The sequence below is a fragment of the Chelonia mydas genome, chromosome 2 (genome assembly GCF_015237465.2).
Source record: "Chelonia mydas isolate rCheMyd1 chromosome 2, rCheMyd1.pri.v2, whole genome shotgun sequence".
Taxonomy (NCBI): Eukaryota; Metazoa; Chordata; order Testudines; family Cheloniidae; genus Chelonia; species Chelonia mydas.
Genome location: NC_057850.1, coordinates 247,131,055 through 247,148,348, shown reverse-complemented (window position 1 = coordinate 247,148,348; position 17,294 = coordinate 247,131,055). Strand labels below are relative to the sequence as shown.

The following is a 17,294-nucleotide window of genomic DNA, read 5'->3' as shown; positions in this document are numbered from 1 at the left end:
ATCCCCCTGGCAGCCCATGTGAAGCTGCAACACAGATCAGTGGAATCTGGGGTGCAGAGTTAGGAAAGGACCAATTGAAAACACCCAAGAAATACAAAGGGCTAAATGTATCCATTTAAGAAGAAGAAAAGGAAAGGTGCTACGTGGGCTATGTGAGAAAAACATCTATATTCTTATATTGCTTTTCAAAGGCACACACAGAAAATCCCAGCGGATTGTGGCCGCAGGAGTTCACAAGTCTCCCTTCTGGAATTAAACAGAACAATGTTCCGAGATGTTATACTTGTGGGATGGTGGCTTTTAAAATAAAATAATAATAATAATGGGCCTGATCCAAAGCCCACTGAAGTCAGTGAAAAAATGCCCAATTACTTCAGTGGGCTTTGGACCAGGTGCAAGAGACTGCATGTGAATAATGTGCTGGTTTAGCATTGCCAGTACTGGTACCTCGTCTGGAAAGCAGCAAAGCCAGCCCATGTGCTCTGCTTTATGAATCAAAGTACTGTCAAAGTACATCTAACCAAGCAAAGCATACCTTCTCTCATATAATGGGGGAAAAATACCTGCAGCCAACAGCAGCTCTTAAGAATTTATTCCACACTTTGAGGGAGCAGAGGGGAAGACTGAACTCCAGTTTGCACCAGGACATTGTTTGTACAAGAATAACTCAGTTAAAAGTAGTTGACGACTCTTCTGAGGGACTGGATATTTGCACTGTGAGCTTGCCACATGTTAAAGCTGTTGTACTCTCCTCTCTCCACAACGTACATACGGCCACGATAATTGGGTTCCTCATACAGCACCCATCTAAAACAGAGAATGAATGGATTACTCAGGAAAGCATTTATGCAGCACAGTAGTAAAAACCATCTTTGGTCCCTTGCTGAATCCCTTTGTCAGATTTCACCCTGGAAGTTAGGGAGCTCTGCTTTCCTAAGGGCACAAGACTTTCACCTCTGGGTCAAATCCCAGTCAATATATTTGTCCAGTTTCAATCTGGACACAGAATGGAAACTGCTCTCCTCTGTGGAGTTAACCTCCTTAGTGCTGTTGGCTCCTTCTCCTTGACTTCTGAGCTCCCTTTTGACTATTCCCCAGCCATCCTGGACCACTCCATCATATTATTTATTATTTGTGTTACAACAGCATCTAGAGGTCCCAACTGAGATCTGAGCCCCATCATGCTGAGCGCTGTACGCACACAGGACGAGACCATCCCCGCCCCAAACAGTCCAAGTACACTCCATCTTCCTGAACCCCCCTTTATCTAGAAAAGTAAACTTGGTTCCCCGTTCCTAGATCTAATCAATCTCTCTCTCTCTCTGTGACTGGTGAGAAGTGACCTTCTCAAAGGCCCCTCTTCCATGGAATTCCACAAGGTTCATTTCTTGGCTGGTTTTTTTCCCCCAATTTGAATTTGACATGTTGGAAGGTCTTAAACCAACCTCGTGGTTCGGTTAAGAGAGTGCTGCAGGCTGATCATTTTAATCAAAATACAGCTTCTGAACCACATGTTTTGAGCAATGTTCGAATAAACTTTTATTCTAAATGCAAATCGATTTGATCAATGCAGCACACAGCGATCTCCCATTGGAGAAAAAGCATTGATTGGGCCCCACTGTTTGACTTTGCTGTTGTATCTGAAATGCTTTCTAGTCTGAGTACAGGAAATGTCACAATACTTTGGTCAATTCAAATACTCCGGCTCAGTCACCATTGGAATTTAGTGGAGGCTCTGATGTAAATGTGAATCTAAACAAAATCTTCAAAATTATCATCAATTATTAATCGCAAGGCTGTGATCTCAATTTTCACAAATTACTTTTGTGCATTATCACCAATTTTTTTTAAAAACAAAAACCTCCAGCTCTTCAATGCTATTCTTGCCAAACAAACAATCTCTTGCAATCACTGAACCTTAAAAGGAACAAGACACGTGTCACGTCAGATTATTCTATTTGTGGTACTGGAAGAGAAACGATGCACGACACTTTATGTGGAACAGAAAACATCTATTGAAAGCAAAATACCAGGTTACCAGGCTCCAAAAAGTAGTCACCTCTAATGGCCATATTTCATCCAAAAACTATCACATTTTCAGCTAGATGGCACTATCTTAGAAATTGCTATGAAATCAAAATCTCAGCAGCAGATTTCATTTTCAATAATGCCTTACAATCGTATTATTAAAAAAAAAAAAGGAGTACTTGTGGCACCTTAGAGACTAACCAATTTATTTGAGCATGAGCTTTCGTGAGCTACAGCTCACTTCATCGGATGCATACTGTGGAAACTCATGCATCCGATGAAGTGAGCTGTAGCTCATGAAAGCTCATGCTCAAATAAATTGGTTAGTCTCTAAGGTGCCACAAGTACTCCTTTTCTTTTTGCGAATACAGACTAACACGGCTGTTACTCTGAAACCAATCGTATTATTATTATTTACATTGAAGTTGTGCCTAGAAGCCCCAGTAAGGGACCAACGCTACATAAGGTAGATGCTATGCTCACTTACACCAAGCTATACCATTAGATGGACAGACTTTTCATTCAAATTACATGCAGTGTACTCATTTACACATAAGATAGGAATCACTCTGGACACTAACCATTGAAGTGCAACAACCTCTGTGACAGAATTTGGCAGCTGTTCAACAGCACCTCCAGATAAGAACTTAGGACAGGAAGCGAAGATTTCTGTGCCCAATTGATATTGTGCATGGAAAATTAGCAAAGGAACATAATTACCTTCCAAAAGCCACAAGTAGGATACATCATCAAAAGATCCCTGGGGAGCAAAGAACCTTGCATCTCCCTGAAAGCCTATTATGGGAGACAGCTTTGCCTAGTGGATAGGGCACTGGACTAGGAGTTCAGGAGACCTGCATTCTCTTCCTGGCTCTGCCTTTGACCTGCTGTGGGGCCACTTCACATTTGTGCCTCATTTTCACCATCTGTAAAATGGGGATAATGTGACTTACTCTGCATTGTAAAGAGCTTTGAGATCTAGGGATAAAAAATTGTTATATATAAAATAGGATGCATTATTACAAAAGCCCACCCTGTTCACAGAGTAGTGCAGGATGGGATTGAGTTTGGGGGCTGCCAGATGTATGCAGAAGGGTAGTGGAGAGGAAGAGTCTGCTGTTGCACACACAGTAAAATCCACCATGTTTCTCATCTTAACTCATTGACTGGAAGGGGCTGTGAAATGCTCTGGAAACAGCGTGTTCATGCAAGATAGTGGACGTCATCCCTCATGTTGTTCTCCATATCTTTCACCCTTGGGATGATTCTGAAGTTATGCTCGCAAGATCTGGAGAGAGTTGGCACAGAACCCTCCTCGCCTGGAAGGACAGGCTGGCCCAGCATCGTGGCCCACAGCAGTGTCCAGAGCCCTTTGCAGATGGAAGGATAGACCGACCTGACACAAGGACAGGAGCTGTGTCTAGAACCTGCCTCATCTGGAGGGATGGCTTGTCTTGACATGGGGCCTTTGAGGATGAGATAAGGGGTGGAATGGGACAATCCTAAAAGAATCCCACTCTCAGCTACATGGAAAGGTAAATTAATATAGAATTTAAAAAATAATTAAATCATTTATTTCTGCGATTAATATGAACAAAAGTATTGGGGGGAGGGATATTGAGCATTGGCCTGATAAACCCAGGGTTGTGAGTTCAATCTTTGAGGGGGCCATTTAGGGATCTGGGGCAAAAATTGGGGATTGTGCCTGCTTTGAGCAGGGGGTTGGACTAGATGACCTCCTGAGGTCCCTTCCAACCCTGATATTCTATGATTCTATGATTCTATTGTTAAACTAAAAATGAACAAAGGTATTGTCAATGTTAGGCCTCAATCTTCTGGAAGCTTCAAAAAGCAAGCTCTGCAAAGTTAAACTGAAACTTGAGGTCAGGATGCGCTGCAACCAGATAACACTTTAGGCCGGCTCAAATGTATGAAGATAAACTATGCACCCGAGCATAGCTTATAATATTAAAGCAACCACATTTGAAATAATTGGCTACATAAAGATAAACTATGCACCCACACATAGTTTATAATATCAAAGTAACCACACTAACCACACTAAGAATTTGGCCCACCCTGATTGGTTGGTCTGTTTTAAAACACGGCCAACAAATAAGATAAAAAGTATGAAGGCACAGGACTAAGGTGTGTGTGTTTGATCATAAGGGGACCTCTCTTTGATCAGGAAACTTGACCCACACCCCCTGAATGGAAGGGACATGCACTTCTCGACTGTCTGTACCTGGCCAGTGCGGAAACCAGCCGACTGAAGGGTAACGTATTTTGGATGAATGCAGGGTAAGGGTATGGAGTAAAGAAGTCTGGTTGCTTGAGCTGAATTGATCTCAAGTTTGTATCGATACTATAGCGTTAAGAATAGTAGTAGGTAGTTGATGAATAACATTACATGTACTTGTGCTTGTCTTCAGTACAACTTGCCATTTATATTAATCCTTATTCAGTGCTGGTCTTTTATCTTTCTTTTCTTATTTTGTCTGTGTTGCTTTTATAGCCGGAAGTCATAAAAGATCTTTTTTGAGGAATAATTAGTAGTTTTATTTTCTCTTATACGGACACTACTCAACCTCATTACATCTGTGTTGGATGGTTGGAAGTAGTGATCATCCAGGACACAATTAGGGTCCTGATGCGTGTCCCCTTCTTCCTTCATCTCCGCAATTTCCAATATTCTAAGAGCCTATTCCTTGCTTCTAACCCTTAATACTACGGCACATCTGGAGGAGAGCTTTTTAAGGGCCAAGCAACCCTCTTTAAAGAGGGTTTTAATGGAAAACCTGCACCCTGAAGCTCTCTTTCCCTGAGTCAGCGAGTGAGCATGTGTATTGTCCCCAGTGAGCATTCGCAGGGGCTCTCTCTCCAGGTTTGGAGTCTCAGGAGAACAGATCACCGCAGTGCTGGCCAAGGGGGTGATTCAGCAGCATGCCATGTCAGATTGTGTCATGCACTGGCATGTGGCATGCCTAAGGCAACCTGAATTGATGAGACACAGGTTAATGCAGCCTTCCCCACACTGTGTTTGAAACGCCTTTCTTACCCAGTGAAAGGGACAGTTTAGCAAGAATATCGTCTCTGGGATCCTGGGGCAAGAGGGTGGAAGATTGTGTATTGTGTAACTGGCAATCTGAACCATGACCGAAGGTTGTTCTCTTCAGTCAACAACAACAGATTGCCGGTTATGTGCGTGATCGACCCCTAACTGGCTAGATGGGCAACAGAGAATGGATGTGAGTGCAGCTCCTTAGGGCTTGCCAATGCTCCAAAGGCAGCTGCACCGCTGTAGTGCTTCCGTGAAGACACGACCTACACCAATGGGCCCAAACTCCTTTCCCCGCCTCCCCACGGAGCTGGCCTGAGCCCCTCACCCAAGCCCTCTGTGTAGGGCTGGCCTGAGCCCTGCTGCTCCCCCCACCAAGCCCCTTTTTGGCAAAACTGGCATTTGTCATTTTGGTGATCAGTTGGCAAGAACAAGCAAGAAAAATGCCCAGTTTTGCCAAAAATATCAGGAGGTCTGGGGCCAAGGGTTCCCAAACTATTTCAATCGCGCCCCTCCCCCAACCCTGTCTGCACCCCCCAGGAGCAGGGGCCAGGAGCAGAGCGGATTTGGGGCCCAGGAGCAGGGCCGCAGTTGAGAGCGGGGCCAAAGCTGCGGCTGGAAGCGGAGCCGCAGCCAAGAGCAGAGCCACAGCTGGGACTGGGTGCAGGGCTGGGCCCCGAATGTTCCTTTGTGCCCCGCCAGGGGATGTGTCCCACACCTTGGAGACCACTGCCCTAGGCTCTGATCAGAGCCATCCAGGGAGCCCAGACAACTGTGAGGAGCCCTGCACCTGTCTTGGATGGGAGGGGCTGGGGTGCCCAAGAGCAGCCCCCAGCACATGTCCCTGTCCCCCCAAGATGTGCTGCCCAGGGCAGGTGGAGGGTACAGGGCTCCCCACAGGGGCCCAGGCTCCCTGGGCAGCTCTTACCACAGCCCAGCTTCCAGCCAGGCCAAGGGGCGGGGCCTTGGGAGGAAGGGAAGGAGTAGGGGGCAGAGCGAGATCCCAAATGTTCCTTTTGCCCAGGGCTCCAATAAATCTTAATCCGCCTCTGATGCCCAGCATCAAAAGAATTTGTAGGTGTGGGTTGTGCAATAATCCAGGCCAATCCCCTCCAAAAAAGACCACCAAATCACATGATGGTCATAGGGCTCCTTTGCTCCAACTTTCAGTAAGATCTTCCCCTTCTCTTCACCCATCACCCTCAGTGAAGATGCTCTCTTAGCATGGAAGCATCATGTGTAACCACAGACCCAGCTGTGCCTTGCACAAGCCAAACATTTCCTGGCTCTGAGAGAATTCTGCGGCTTTCTGCTTCCCCTCCACACACACACCCCCCAACACACACACTTCCAACGAAATGTGTTTGTTGGTAAAAGGAAATGTGGTACAATGAAAACAGAAGAATAACTGATGACATAACAAAAAACAACAAATGTGTTCCTGATAAAAGGAGACAAGTTTTTCCCCCCTGAAAATGTTAATTCCCCTGAAACAGTGAGAAAGGGCAAACTCTGCACAACCCTCACTTTGCAAAAGGTTTCAAGGATGTCTGAAAATGTAGGGGAGACAGAAACTGGGCTGATCATAGTTTGCACTGCTACAATGAAGGATCACAAGGCAACCGTGAATGTAGCCTCAGAAGAGTACTGTGATACAGGGAAATATTATTATCCTCATTTTAAACACAGGGAGAATGAAATTCAGAGAGATTATGACCAAAATTGTCAAATATGAGTGACAGAAGTTAGAAGCCTACGTCCACTAGGCAATGAACTGAGTACTGATTTTTCAAAGTGCTATTGAAGTCGATGGGCGTTGTGGCAGCTCAGTGCCTCTGAAAATCACACACACACACCCCTCTTCAAGATGTGTGACATCAACATTTACATTCAAATTCAAATGCTGTAGCCTTGGCTCATCTCTAAGTACCATGAAGCCACACTGGGGAATCCCACAGGACTTCTAATGGAGAGTGGGAAAGCAGGAACCATCTTCATAAGGAACCTCCTCCCCATGACAACCTGTAATTAGACAGGTTTCAGAGTAGCAGCCATGTTAGTATGCATCCAGAAAAAGAAAAGGAGTACTTGTGGCACCTTAGAGACTAACAAATTTATTTGAGCATAAGCTTTTGTGAGCTACAGTTCACTTCTTCAGATGCGTACAGTGGAAAATATAGTGGGGAGATTTTATATACACAGAGAATATGAAACAATGGGTGTTACCTTACAGACTGTAACGAGAGTGATCAGGTGAGGTGAGCTATTACCAGCAGGAGAGAAAAAACTACAAAAGGTTAGTGGTAGCTATGGTGTTGGCTTTGTGATTGAGACACCTGACTACTAGGAACTGGACTGAGGCCACCAGCTCATTTCACATACGCCACCAAACAACCAGCACATGTAAACACTCACTGCTAACCTGGGCTGGATTCAAACCAGCAACCTCGTGGGTCAAAAGGCTCCATGTCCCAGTAGCAAACCCCCAAAGTGGCTAATCCTCCCAGTCTGTGCACTTATTCAATACTGTCAGCTCTCTAGCAAACTCATGAAATAGCAAGCCAGATAGCCATTTACTGCACCCAATCCACTACATTTTAACTGGTGGTTGCCATTGTCTGTAGAGAAAAATTATTTTCAAGGTAAAGATTTCAATGACTCCTAAACCCTACCAGGAAGAACCATCACTTTTTGTCTGAAGCATTAGCAACCTCTTGTAGATGTCAAGATTACTCAATTTACATTTAATCCCCTCCCCACAAATAAATGTATAGCTCAAGATGACCAAACTTCCTCCACCGGTGCAAACCCTCTCTTCGGGCTGACTCCCACTGAAGCCAAAGGGAGTCTCTTCAACAATTTTAGTGGAATAGTCACCACTGCACCCCAGCTCCAAACATGCACTGTCACCCCCAGTCCCAGTCAAGGAGGTTTATTCTTTTGTAACAAAGGTTAAACAAACAACCAGAGTGCAGTCTTAAGTCAGTACCTGGCCCCAGGCTTCAGGGCCACCCCTCCTGCGGGCAGTGCTTAATTTGTAAGGAAAGAGGTGCCGGGGCTCAAGCAATTTTTTTTAGTGATTACTGATGCAGTAAGCCCAGAGGTGCTGGGGCTATGAAGTGCCAAGCCTAGAGGTGCTCAGCCCTGGCACAGATTAAGCACTACCTACGGGTCTCTGACACTCCAGCTCCTGGCAGCTTCCCAGCCTCAGCCAGCTCTGCTTCCTCCTTGGAGTGGCAGCCGCAGGATTGCTTCCCTGAACTCCCCTCTTGCTCCACAACTCACCACAGGAGTTGGCGCCACTCCAGTGTGGCCTTTGCTGCTCGGGGCTCAGCCTGCCACACTCCCCCTTTATGAACCGAGGGTGTAGCCCAGCCCTCTTTAATTAGCTGGATTAGGCTCACTTGCTCCAGTCCAAGGAGCTGGGCTCAGTCTATCCACAGAGACCAGCTACCCTGTGACAAAGTGGATTGGGCTTGTGTGGGGAGCGAGCTTCATTGTGTTTCAAGTTAGAATGACATAGCAGTTGCATTTCTTTTATGTCCTTTGCTTACTTACGCTCCATCTCCGTACACTTTGATGGCATTGACACAGTTCTTGTTCCAGCCCTGCCCTTGCAGGAAAGAGCAATCTTCAGTGAACTCCATGCAGTGACCACTAAAATGGCTCCCATCAAATATTTCCATTCTGTAATGCTCACCGTGCTGGGGACAAAGAGATTTGAGTAAACTCAAAAGAAAATGCATCAAATTGTTTCCCCTGATTGTAAAAGATAACCAGAAAGCAAGAATGATACCTCATCATGGAAATGTGGCAAAAACTCAACAATAACACTGCCCACCCACGAACACATGCTCACAATACCCACCCAAATACCCACATAAACATACAAATGTCTCTCACAAACAGCTCACTCACAAAAAAGCACACACAAACTGCTCCCCAAAATATACCTCTACTAACATCCACACACCTGCATAACCACTGGTCACACACAAACGTATTGCTCACGCTGTACTTACCACACATACTCCCACACCTTTCACCTCTAAATCCCCTCCCCCACCAAACAAGTACTTAAACACTGTTCACAAAGACGCACACCACACAAACGCTATAAGCACAACCATTTCCCCCTCCACATATACATTTAAAAAAACCCCAAAATGCCATACACACACACAAAATATTGGAAATGTGATTGAACAAAAGTATAAGAAGTAAGAACATAGTGCAAAAAAATTTAATAAATCCAAAATACACAGAGGTATTAGATTATTTCCCCAGTTTGTACTTTTCTTCAGTTCCAATCATATCTGTGGTTATTTACACAAGATGTTGTGCCTTTCTTTAAAAAGAAAAGGAAAATATCTTCCCAGAGTCCTAGCTATGAAAGCCTTCAAGGGTGAGTTGAGGTAAATATCTTTGGGGAAATTTTCCTGTCTTCTCCATAGGTATTTGTGATGGAGCTGGTCAAAAGATTTTTTTAAGCAGAATTCAAACAATAGCTAATATATTTTTCATATAAATTGCATTATGCATGAAAAAGCTACATTGTAGTGCCAAAAATCCCATAGCATTCTCCAGCAGTGGAATCTCAGATACCATTCCTGACCAAACATTCTTCCGTGTAACTGTTGCCTGAATTGTTGAAATATTTTAAAACTCTCACTTGTATAAGAGCAATGGAGCACAGGCCTGAGGGGAAGAAAAGCACTCATGCTACTGGCCCACAGATGTTCAGTGGGTCTCCATGGATCTGGAAACAAGGTTCTATGTGATACCCTTGACACAAGCTCATATTCCCCTCTCTGGATTCTGTATTAAACATTGGAAACTGCCCCCTACACAATAGACTTATAACCTTGCCTTAGGAGTCTCGTTGAAATGCTAATATAAAGACAATCTTTCCCCTTGCTGAATGAAAAGGCCTGGTTCCAACATCAGCCGAAAGAGAGAGAGAGAGAGAGAGAGAGAGAGAGAGAGAGAGAGTCCACTACCCCAAAGATGTACATTTACCTCCCCTCAGGCCAGGCTAAGGGAGTGATGCATCTCACCCCGCAAAGTTAGTAAATCAGCAACAGGCCCCAGGATGTGCCAACCAAGAATAAAAAAACCATTAATACTAAGGAGAGGTGACAAGGGTCAACCAGTGGAGCACCAAGCATAGGGCTACAGCCAACCTTTGACTTGTACAACACACAAGCTTGAATGCGGGTGACAACGTACAGCCTTCATTCTTCTCATGGGGCATATCAGTTGCCTCCTGGCCCCAATCAATACATCCTTGGCAGAGTTCTAAGAGCAGCTCTGTGCAGGATCCTCCAGCCACGTACGCCAACCAGAGCAGCATGGGACAGACAGCTGTCCTGGCTTGGTACAGCTCCCACTGATATCTTCTCATGGCAGTTTAAAATGTAAGAAAAGGTCCCCTTCAGCAGCTTGGCTCATTGGCTGACAAATCCTTAGGGGTTAGTGAGACACCAGATTTATTTAATGGAGAACAGGGCCCTCAGTGGACCTAGTCCAAAGAGGCACCTGTTGATGTACAGCCTCATTTTCGTTTGCTGGGTACTGGTCAGCCAATAGCAGCTGCCTGTATAGGAGTAATGAGTGGATTCCTAAATTTGAGAGGATGCTCTGGAGTCTAGAGAAATATGTGTGGTCTTATGTATTGCACATGGACTAAAACTTCACAGGAGATGCACATATCTACACACCCCCCGCCCCCATTCTTTTAGGCTAAGTTTTACACAACACCAAAGAAAGCTACAACCCAATGGGACTTGGGGGCTGTATCAACCTGTAAGTGACCATAACCTGCGAGTAATTTTCTTTAATCATTCTCCCATCAGTAGCAGGTGATGTCGGGATCAAATGGAAAGCTCAAACCAGGTTCAATTATTTTCTCCAGCTGCAAATCCTCCCACTTCTTCCCCGGCATGGTAAAGGCTCTCTGCTCTGTTTGTTTGGTTTCTTTGTGTGATCTGGGCCATATTTGGTATTAATTCAGGGGTGCTCAGAGTTTGAAACACAGGAGATAAGGTGGGTGACTTTGCCAGGAGCCTGAGAGCTGTCCCATAGCAACATCCTCCTCTCTGGTTTGCACAGCAAATTGTGATTCCAATGGCCTCTCCTCCCTGTATACACACAGATTGCTAGTGGGTGTCATCAGGAGTTCTGCACACACAGAGAGAGCAGAATATGAGAGTAGAGCCCTGCCTTGTGCACAGAACTTTGCAATTCATTTGCATGTAAATATTTCATAATATTTAACATTACAAATAAATGCATGTGATGCTGTAGGGGCATTGCCCTCACATATAAAAACCACAGCAAAATCGTACCCCATTAAAACTGCTGACTTGGAAGACAGAATACAGTTTCTGCCCTTGTCCTGAAAGCATGGGAAATTGTTATGCTATTTTGTGGCCTATGAAGACAGTTCATAAAGGGTCTACTTTCCCCAGAATGCTCTTTACTTCCTAATTGTGTATTATTTCTATAAAGCTCGTTTTCTCAGATATTTATTTAGACTCCAGCTAACATGGAAGCTAAAAGCACAAATGCGACCCCCTCAACCAGATATTTCAGCAACAAAAACAAACCTCTTGGAAACTAATTGAAAGTTGGTACTAACCATTCCGACAGGCCTGCAGGAGCCCATGTGATCATTATGGCCATTCCAACGGTAGAAGTTGGGGTATTCCCCATGCTCCAGAACGTATTGCTGTCCTCGGAAGTCTGGGTGACCAAAACAGATCCAAGCTCCACTCTGTACACAGATAGAGTTCACTCGGTTCATGAAACCTCTGTCCTGGAAGTTATCACAGTTCCCACAGACCTCCAGCTTCCTGCCTGTGAAGTATTTGCCCTCATAGAAAGTGATCTGAAATGAGGAGGGAGAGGATGCTGTATTGTGGCACATGCAAACAGACTGCCTGCTTGTACTATGCATTGTTATTCTGAGCAGATGGGTGTCTCTGGCAGACACAGTGGTTCTTTAATTCTGAGTCCAACCAGAGGAGAACTAAATTGTCACTGGACTATTTGTTTTAATGAGAATTGTAACACAGCTCAAGTTTACAACACTGCATGTGACTTTTATACCACCTCTCTCTTGTTCTTTTGTAAATATAAATGTCTGAACAGGAAGCACAGCTACCAAAGTACACCCCATTCTAGTTGCTCCTTTCCCCTCCTTAACAACTTTGCTTCCATTTCTCCGCATTCATTACTAATAGTATCACCACATGATCTCACTTTGCCTTACCCTAACCTAGGAAAATTCCTGCTATCTCAGCCTAGAGAGAACTCTGGCTCTTTGGCCTGAACAGAGGACCAAACAGTTGTTTGTTTACTTACTTTTCCCGAATACTGAGACATTTTCTGCTGGATGCAAACCAAAGCCAAAGCAGAAGCCAAACCAAAAATGTGATCTACAGAAATGTTGGATACCCCACTATATACAGTGAGGAGAGATGAGGCTGGTATCGCGAGATCTGCTTAACAATACAGCAGAAATAGGAGGCTTTAAAAAATCATGCTTACTAGGCAGAACTTCCACTATCAGGCCCTGCTGAGTCCAGAGTTTTGATTTAGTGCGTATAATTTAACAAAAGATTTGTTTGGCAGGGATTTGACTGATTAGTGTTGCACATTTTGAGTTCCTTTTAGAGGCCTTTGTTTTTAGAATGGGCAATAAGGAAATTAGAAAAAGGTGGCTGCTTGGAAGTGGGGGCTCTTTTATTGGCATTTTCTTCTTCTTCTTCTTTTTAAATGGGCCGTTGTTTTTCAGCTCACTCTTATCTACTGGGGCTGGAGATCCCGAAAGTGAGCATCCTTGGAAGACTCCTTAACAATAATGATTTGTACTTCATCCATCAAAGGAACTGCTTCTCGTCCATCCTTAAAACCTTTTTAGACAGCATTTCTGAAGGCCAAACACCCCGTCTGGTGCACAGAGTCTGTGCTTAAAAACTCACAAAATTTATTCATTATTTGTCATTTTTGTTAATGTTCTGGCATTTCAAAGATGCAGCTAAGCACCAAGATATACATATATAATTTAGGATTAAAATGCCTCCCAGGGATTTTAAGCAAAGGCACCACTGACTGCGTAAATAACAGATTTCACAAATACCAGTAACTATGGCTCCCTGGGCATATAGCTTCACATTATATAATCCACAAGTTTCTTAAAGGTGGCCAGCAAAAAAAAAAAAAAAAAAAGACTTACTATTACTTGTATTACAATGGTGTCTAGCAGCTCTAACCGTGATCAGGGCTCACTGTGCAGTGCTCTGCCCCAAAGAGTGTACAGTCTTAATAGAAAAAAACCAAAGAGCTGGAGGGGAAAGAGACAAACTGACTTGTTACTGGTCACACAGCAAGCCTGGGGCAGACTGGAATGAGAACCCAAGTCCCCTGGCTCCCAGTCTACTGCTCAAACCATTAGGCAACACCGCCTCGCAATATAGACATCTACCTATTTTTTGCAGCTTTCTTTATGACGTATAAAGAAAGCCTGGCTAAAACTGAGGTTTTTATAACATTAGAAAAATAGAAGCCGCCGCCGTATGTAACTGTGACAAGACTGACAATTTCCTACAATATTCTGAGTGAACTTTATTGAATATAGGACTTGTGTACACTTAAAATACTGCAGCGGCACACCTGCACCACTGCAAGTGCACCACTGTGGCACTTCTGTTAAGACACTACCTACACCAATGGGAGGGATTCTCCCATTGGCATAGGTATCCCACCTCCCCAAGAGGCAGTTCAGTCGGTTTAAGTGGGTCACTAAAGGTTGTGGATTTTTCACACACCCCCAGCAAAGTAGTTATACAAAGCTAATTTCCTAGTGTAGACTAGGCCTAAATTAAACCTTATTGAATTAAGTTTAATACTTTTGGAATCCTGTTGTATTAATTTAGATGGAATATATTGGCTAAAGGTGTTAACATAACCCAGTCACTGTCCAACATTAAACAGTTATACACAAGGACCAGGGCTTGGTCTACAGAGACTTCAGCCTGCTTAGCACAACAGCAAATACACCATTAAAATCCTTTTAACTTTATATTAAAGATACAGAAAAGAAGGGAAAACAGTTAAAGCATTTGAAATGTAAAGTATTAAGTAAGGCTTTCTTTTAACAATATCCCTTGTTCCCTTTCCCTTTAGCTGTAGAGAGTTTTTAGAAGGAATTCCTCCACCCCTACCCTGTTGTTTGACAGTCTCTTAGTCTGTATTAAAGATGCTAGTACACTGTCTTTTTGGGGAAAAGAGAAGAAGTTAGTTGAGATGGGCTGGGGTTGTCATTGATGATGTTGTTATTAAAGGCCAGTATCAGATGGGAAAGCCCCCCTAATTGACGGTATTAAAGATGGTAACTATCATTCCAGGTGGTGTTTGGGATTCAGCTGGAGCCTATTGGGGTGGCCATGTCATCTGGGTCCTTCTCTTTCTGGTCCGTTCTGGTCAGGACACTTCTCAGGGTCAGGATGATGAAGACCCAGGGGCTCAGGAAACAGTGGGGTGGCAGCCAGGATGGTGAAGCTGGCTCCAGTAGCTTCTGTCTGTTCTTTCCAGCTGTTTTTCGTTTAGTTCTTTCATCCTTTCCTCACAAAAATCTTTTTCTTTTAAGGACTTTAAAAAAAGGATGATGGGTGGAATAGCTCATCCCCTCATTATTTTGTCTACCAATTAGGCTGAGTCAATGAACCAATTTTGGTTCATTAACTTTGGCTTCACATCTCTTGTTTTTAACAAGCGTAATATTAACACAGACCTTGAATCATATCAGTTTGGCTTTTTGGTTTAGACTAAGTCAGTTACTTTTTCCCATTAATATTTGTTATTGTGGGATATCGTAACATTTTATGAACTTTTACATGCTTTTTATAGTTGAGCTCACAATTCAGGTACATTTGTAGACCCAATTGTCACAACAGTCCTGTATGGAATCTGGGGGACACTTTAGGATATTATGAATAGCAATATTGTAAAATTGCAATGAGTTATGCCAGATAGGCCATGCAAGATATCTGCAAAAATGTTATAATTTGCCAGATATTATAATCTTGTTTATGTGTTTGTATCACCTTTATATTGTGAGTTATAGATATGTATGTATGTCTGTATTTCAAACTTGTGCTATGCTTCTGGGTGACATCCCCAGACAGTTTGGCATCACCACTGCCTAGCCTGCTTGATGGCCCATTAAGAACCATCAGCTATACAACTGACCCATTGAGAGAAGGCAAGGGATACACCTTACGACTCAGCAAGGCATTCAGGGGCATGCCTATGGACAGAAAAGGCTTCCAAGCTATGTGCTGGGCAGCTTGTGTTTGAAACAAAGGAAGCACAGGCCACATGGCAAAAGACTATAAAAGGCAGTTGCATCTTCTCCATTTGGTCTTCAGTCCTGCTTCTTACCTCTGGAGGAACATTGCTACAAACTGACGCTCTGAACAAAGGACTGAATGACCCATCCAAGCTGTGGCTGTATTCCAGAGGGACTTTCAACCCAGCAAACTCATCAATACCGCTAGGAACCTGATATATGGACTTTGAAGTCTTTGTATGTATGTGACTGTTTTACCATTTAACATCTCTCTTCTTGTTCTTTTTTCTTAATAATAAACATTTAGTTTTAGACACTAAAGGATTGGCTGGCAGCGTGGTATTTTGGGTAAGATCCAGACCTGGTAATGTGGCTGACACTTTGGGATCAGAAGAACATTTTCTATATGTGAGCAGAGTTTTTAAAATAACTTCTCACTATAGTGGACCTAGGTGCTCACTGGGAGCCAGAGAACTGGAATGCAATAAGGGGGTTGTGTGATTTCTTTTTTTGCTTCTTGGTAATCAGTGTGGGGGATTAGAAGCACAGTTTGTGACTGGTTGGGGAGTTTAACTTCAGTGTTACCCACTAGTCTTGGGAGTATCTGCTCTCCCTTTTGCAGCCTGCCCTGCCCTTGGCATTTCCAGTGAGGGCTGCCCCCAGGCACCACAGAGCACATTGGTGTAGTCATGGCAGGATCCACAGAACCAGATCATTGGGGTTGGGGATCAAAACCCCACGCTATTCCAAATTTGAAATTTAAAACTGAGAGTGTTAAAGGTTAAAGTTAGTCACAATGAGTGATCCACAATCAAAACGGTAAGCCCTGAGAGAGTGTCTTCAGCATGAGAGAGAAATGGCAGAACTTCAGATGCAAGAGAAGCAAACCTTGGCCCAGCTGGAAAAAGAAGCGGAGGAGAGAGCAGAGAATCTCACAGGAAGCAGATGGAGCTGCTGCAAGCTGAGACTGAGGTTGCCAGACTTAAACTCCAAATCAAAATAATGAAAGAACAGCAGGAACTGTGTTATCCTGGTAGTCCAGCTCCTCTCTACAGCAGAATGTGTTCAGTTTATAACAATGCTGGTATGTTGTTTAATAATGATGTGGTAACTATGTTTAATCAGGGGAATGTCATAACCCACTCCCAGAAAAAGCATGAATGTGAATCCTCTGTATTATCTGTAACTGACAGGGAGATCTGTGAAGGGCGGGTGTTTGACTCCAAGCAGTTGTATGTTTTTAACCAGGTATGCTATAACCAGGAAGAGAGTGTCTCTAGCCTTGGGATTATGGAAAATAGCTTTTTGTCCAGTCAGAAAAGCAGTTTATATGGTGAAGAAATTTCTGAATGTCTGTCTAATATCTCAGAAGTGAATCTGGAATTAGATGAAGTGCAGAAAGAAGCTCAGGAAAACATTTATTTAGAGCAAATTAATGTTGGTGGTCAGTTTGAAGCCCTAACTGAGGAAGATAAGGGTAGATTTCTGGTGGGTGATGGATTGATGGCCAGTGAAGTTTGTGAAAGTGAGCCGGAACAAAGTAAAAGTGATTTGCTTAAAGTAGCTCAGTATGATGAGCCACTGTCTGTGAAAAATTCGGTGTGCAAATGTGGTCACCCCATCTCAAAAAAGATATATTGGAACTGTAAAAGGTTCAGAAAAGGGCAACAGAAATTATTAGGGGTATGGAACAGCTTCTGTATGAGGAGAGATTAATAAGATTGGGACTTTCCATCTTGGAAAAGAGACAACTAAGGCCTGGTCTAAACTGGGGAGGGGGGGGAGACACGAGCTAAGTTGGTTTAAGTTATGCAACTTCAGCTTCGAAAATAGCGTAGCTGAAGTCGACGTACT

At 43.7% G+C, this 17,294-nt stretch overlaps 1 protein-coding gene across 1 annotated transcript; it reads right to left on the bottom strand.

Moving 5' to 3' along the window:
• Positions 1-564: 564 nt before the first annotated feature.
• CRYGN (crystallin gamma N) lies at positions 565-12,472 on the bottom strand. Its single transcript, XM_007059427.3, has 4 exons — positions 12,452-12,472; positions 11,727-11,975; positions 8,645-8,790; positions 565-807 (listed from the first exon to the last, which is right to left on the bottom strand). The coding sequence occupies exons 1-4, from the start codon at positions 12,470-12,472 to the stop codon at positions 672-674; spliced, it is 552 nt and encodes a 183-aa protein (XP_007059489.3). The 3' UTR covers positions 565-671.
• Between the last annotated feature and the right edge of the window lie 4,822 nt (positions 12,473-17,294).

What these genes read in the sequence shown, in the direction of transcription:
- CRYGN (XM_007059427.3), bottom strand. Translation starts at nt 12,472, where the DNA reads ATGTCTCAGTATTCGGGAAAA. An exon ending in TGTCTCAGTATTCGGGAAAA is followed by an intron (nt 11,976 to 12,451) that starts GTAAGTAAACAA and finishes TCCTCATTTCAG; the next exon opens with ATCACTTTCTATGAGGGCAA. An exon ending in AAAGTGTACGGAGATGGAGC is followed by an intron (nt 808 to 8,644) that starts GTAAGTAAGCAA and finishes TCTCTGTTTTAG; the next exon opens with ATGGGTGCTGTATGAGGAAC.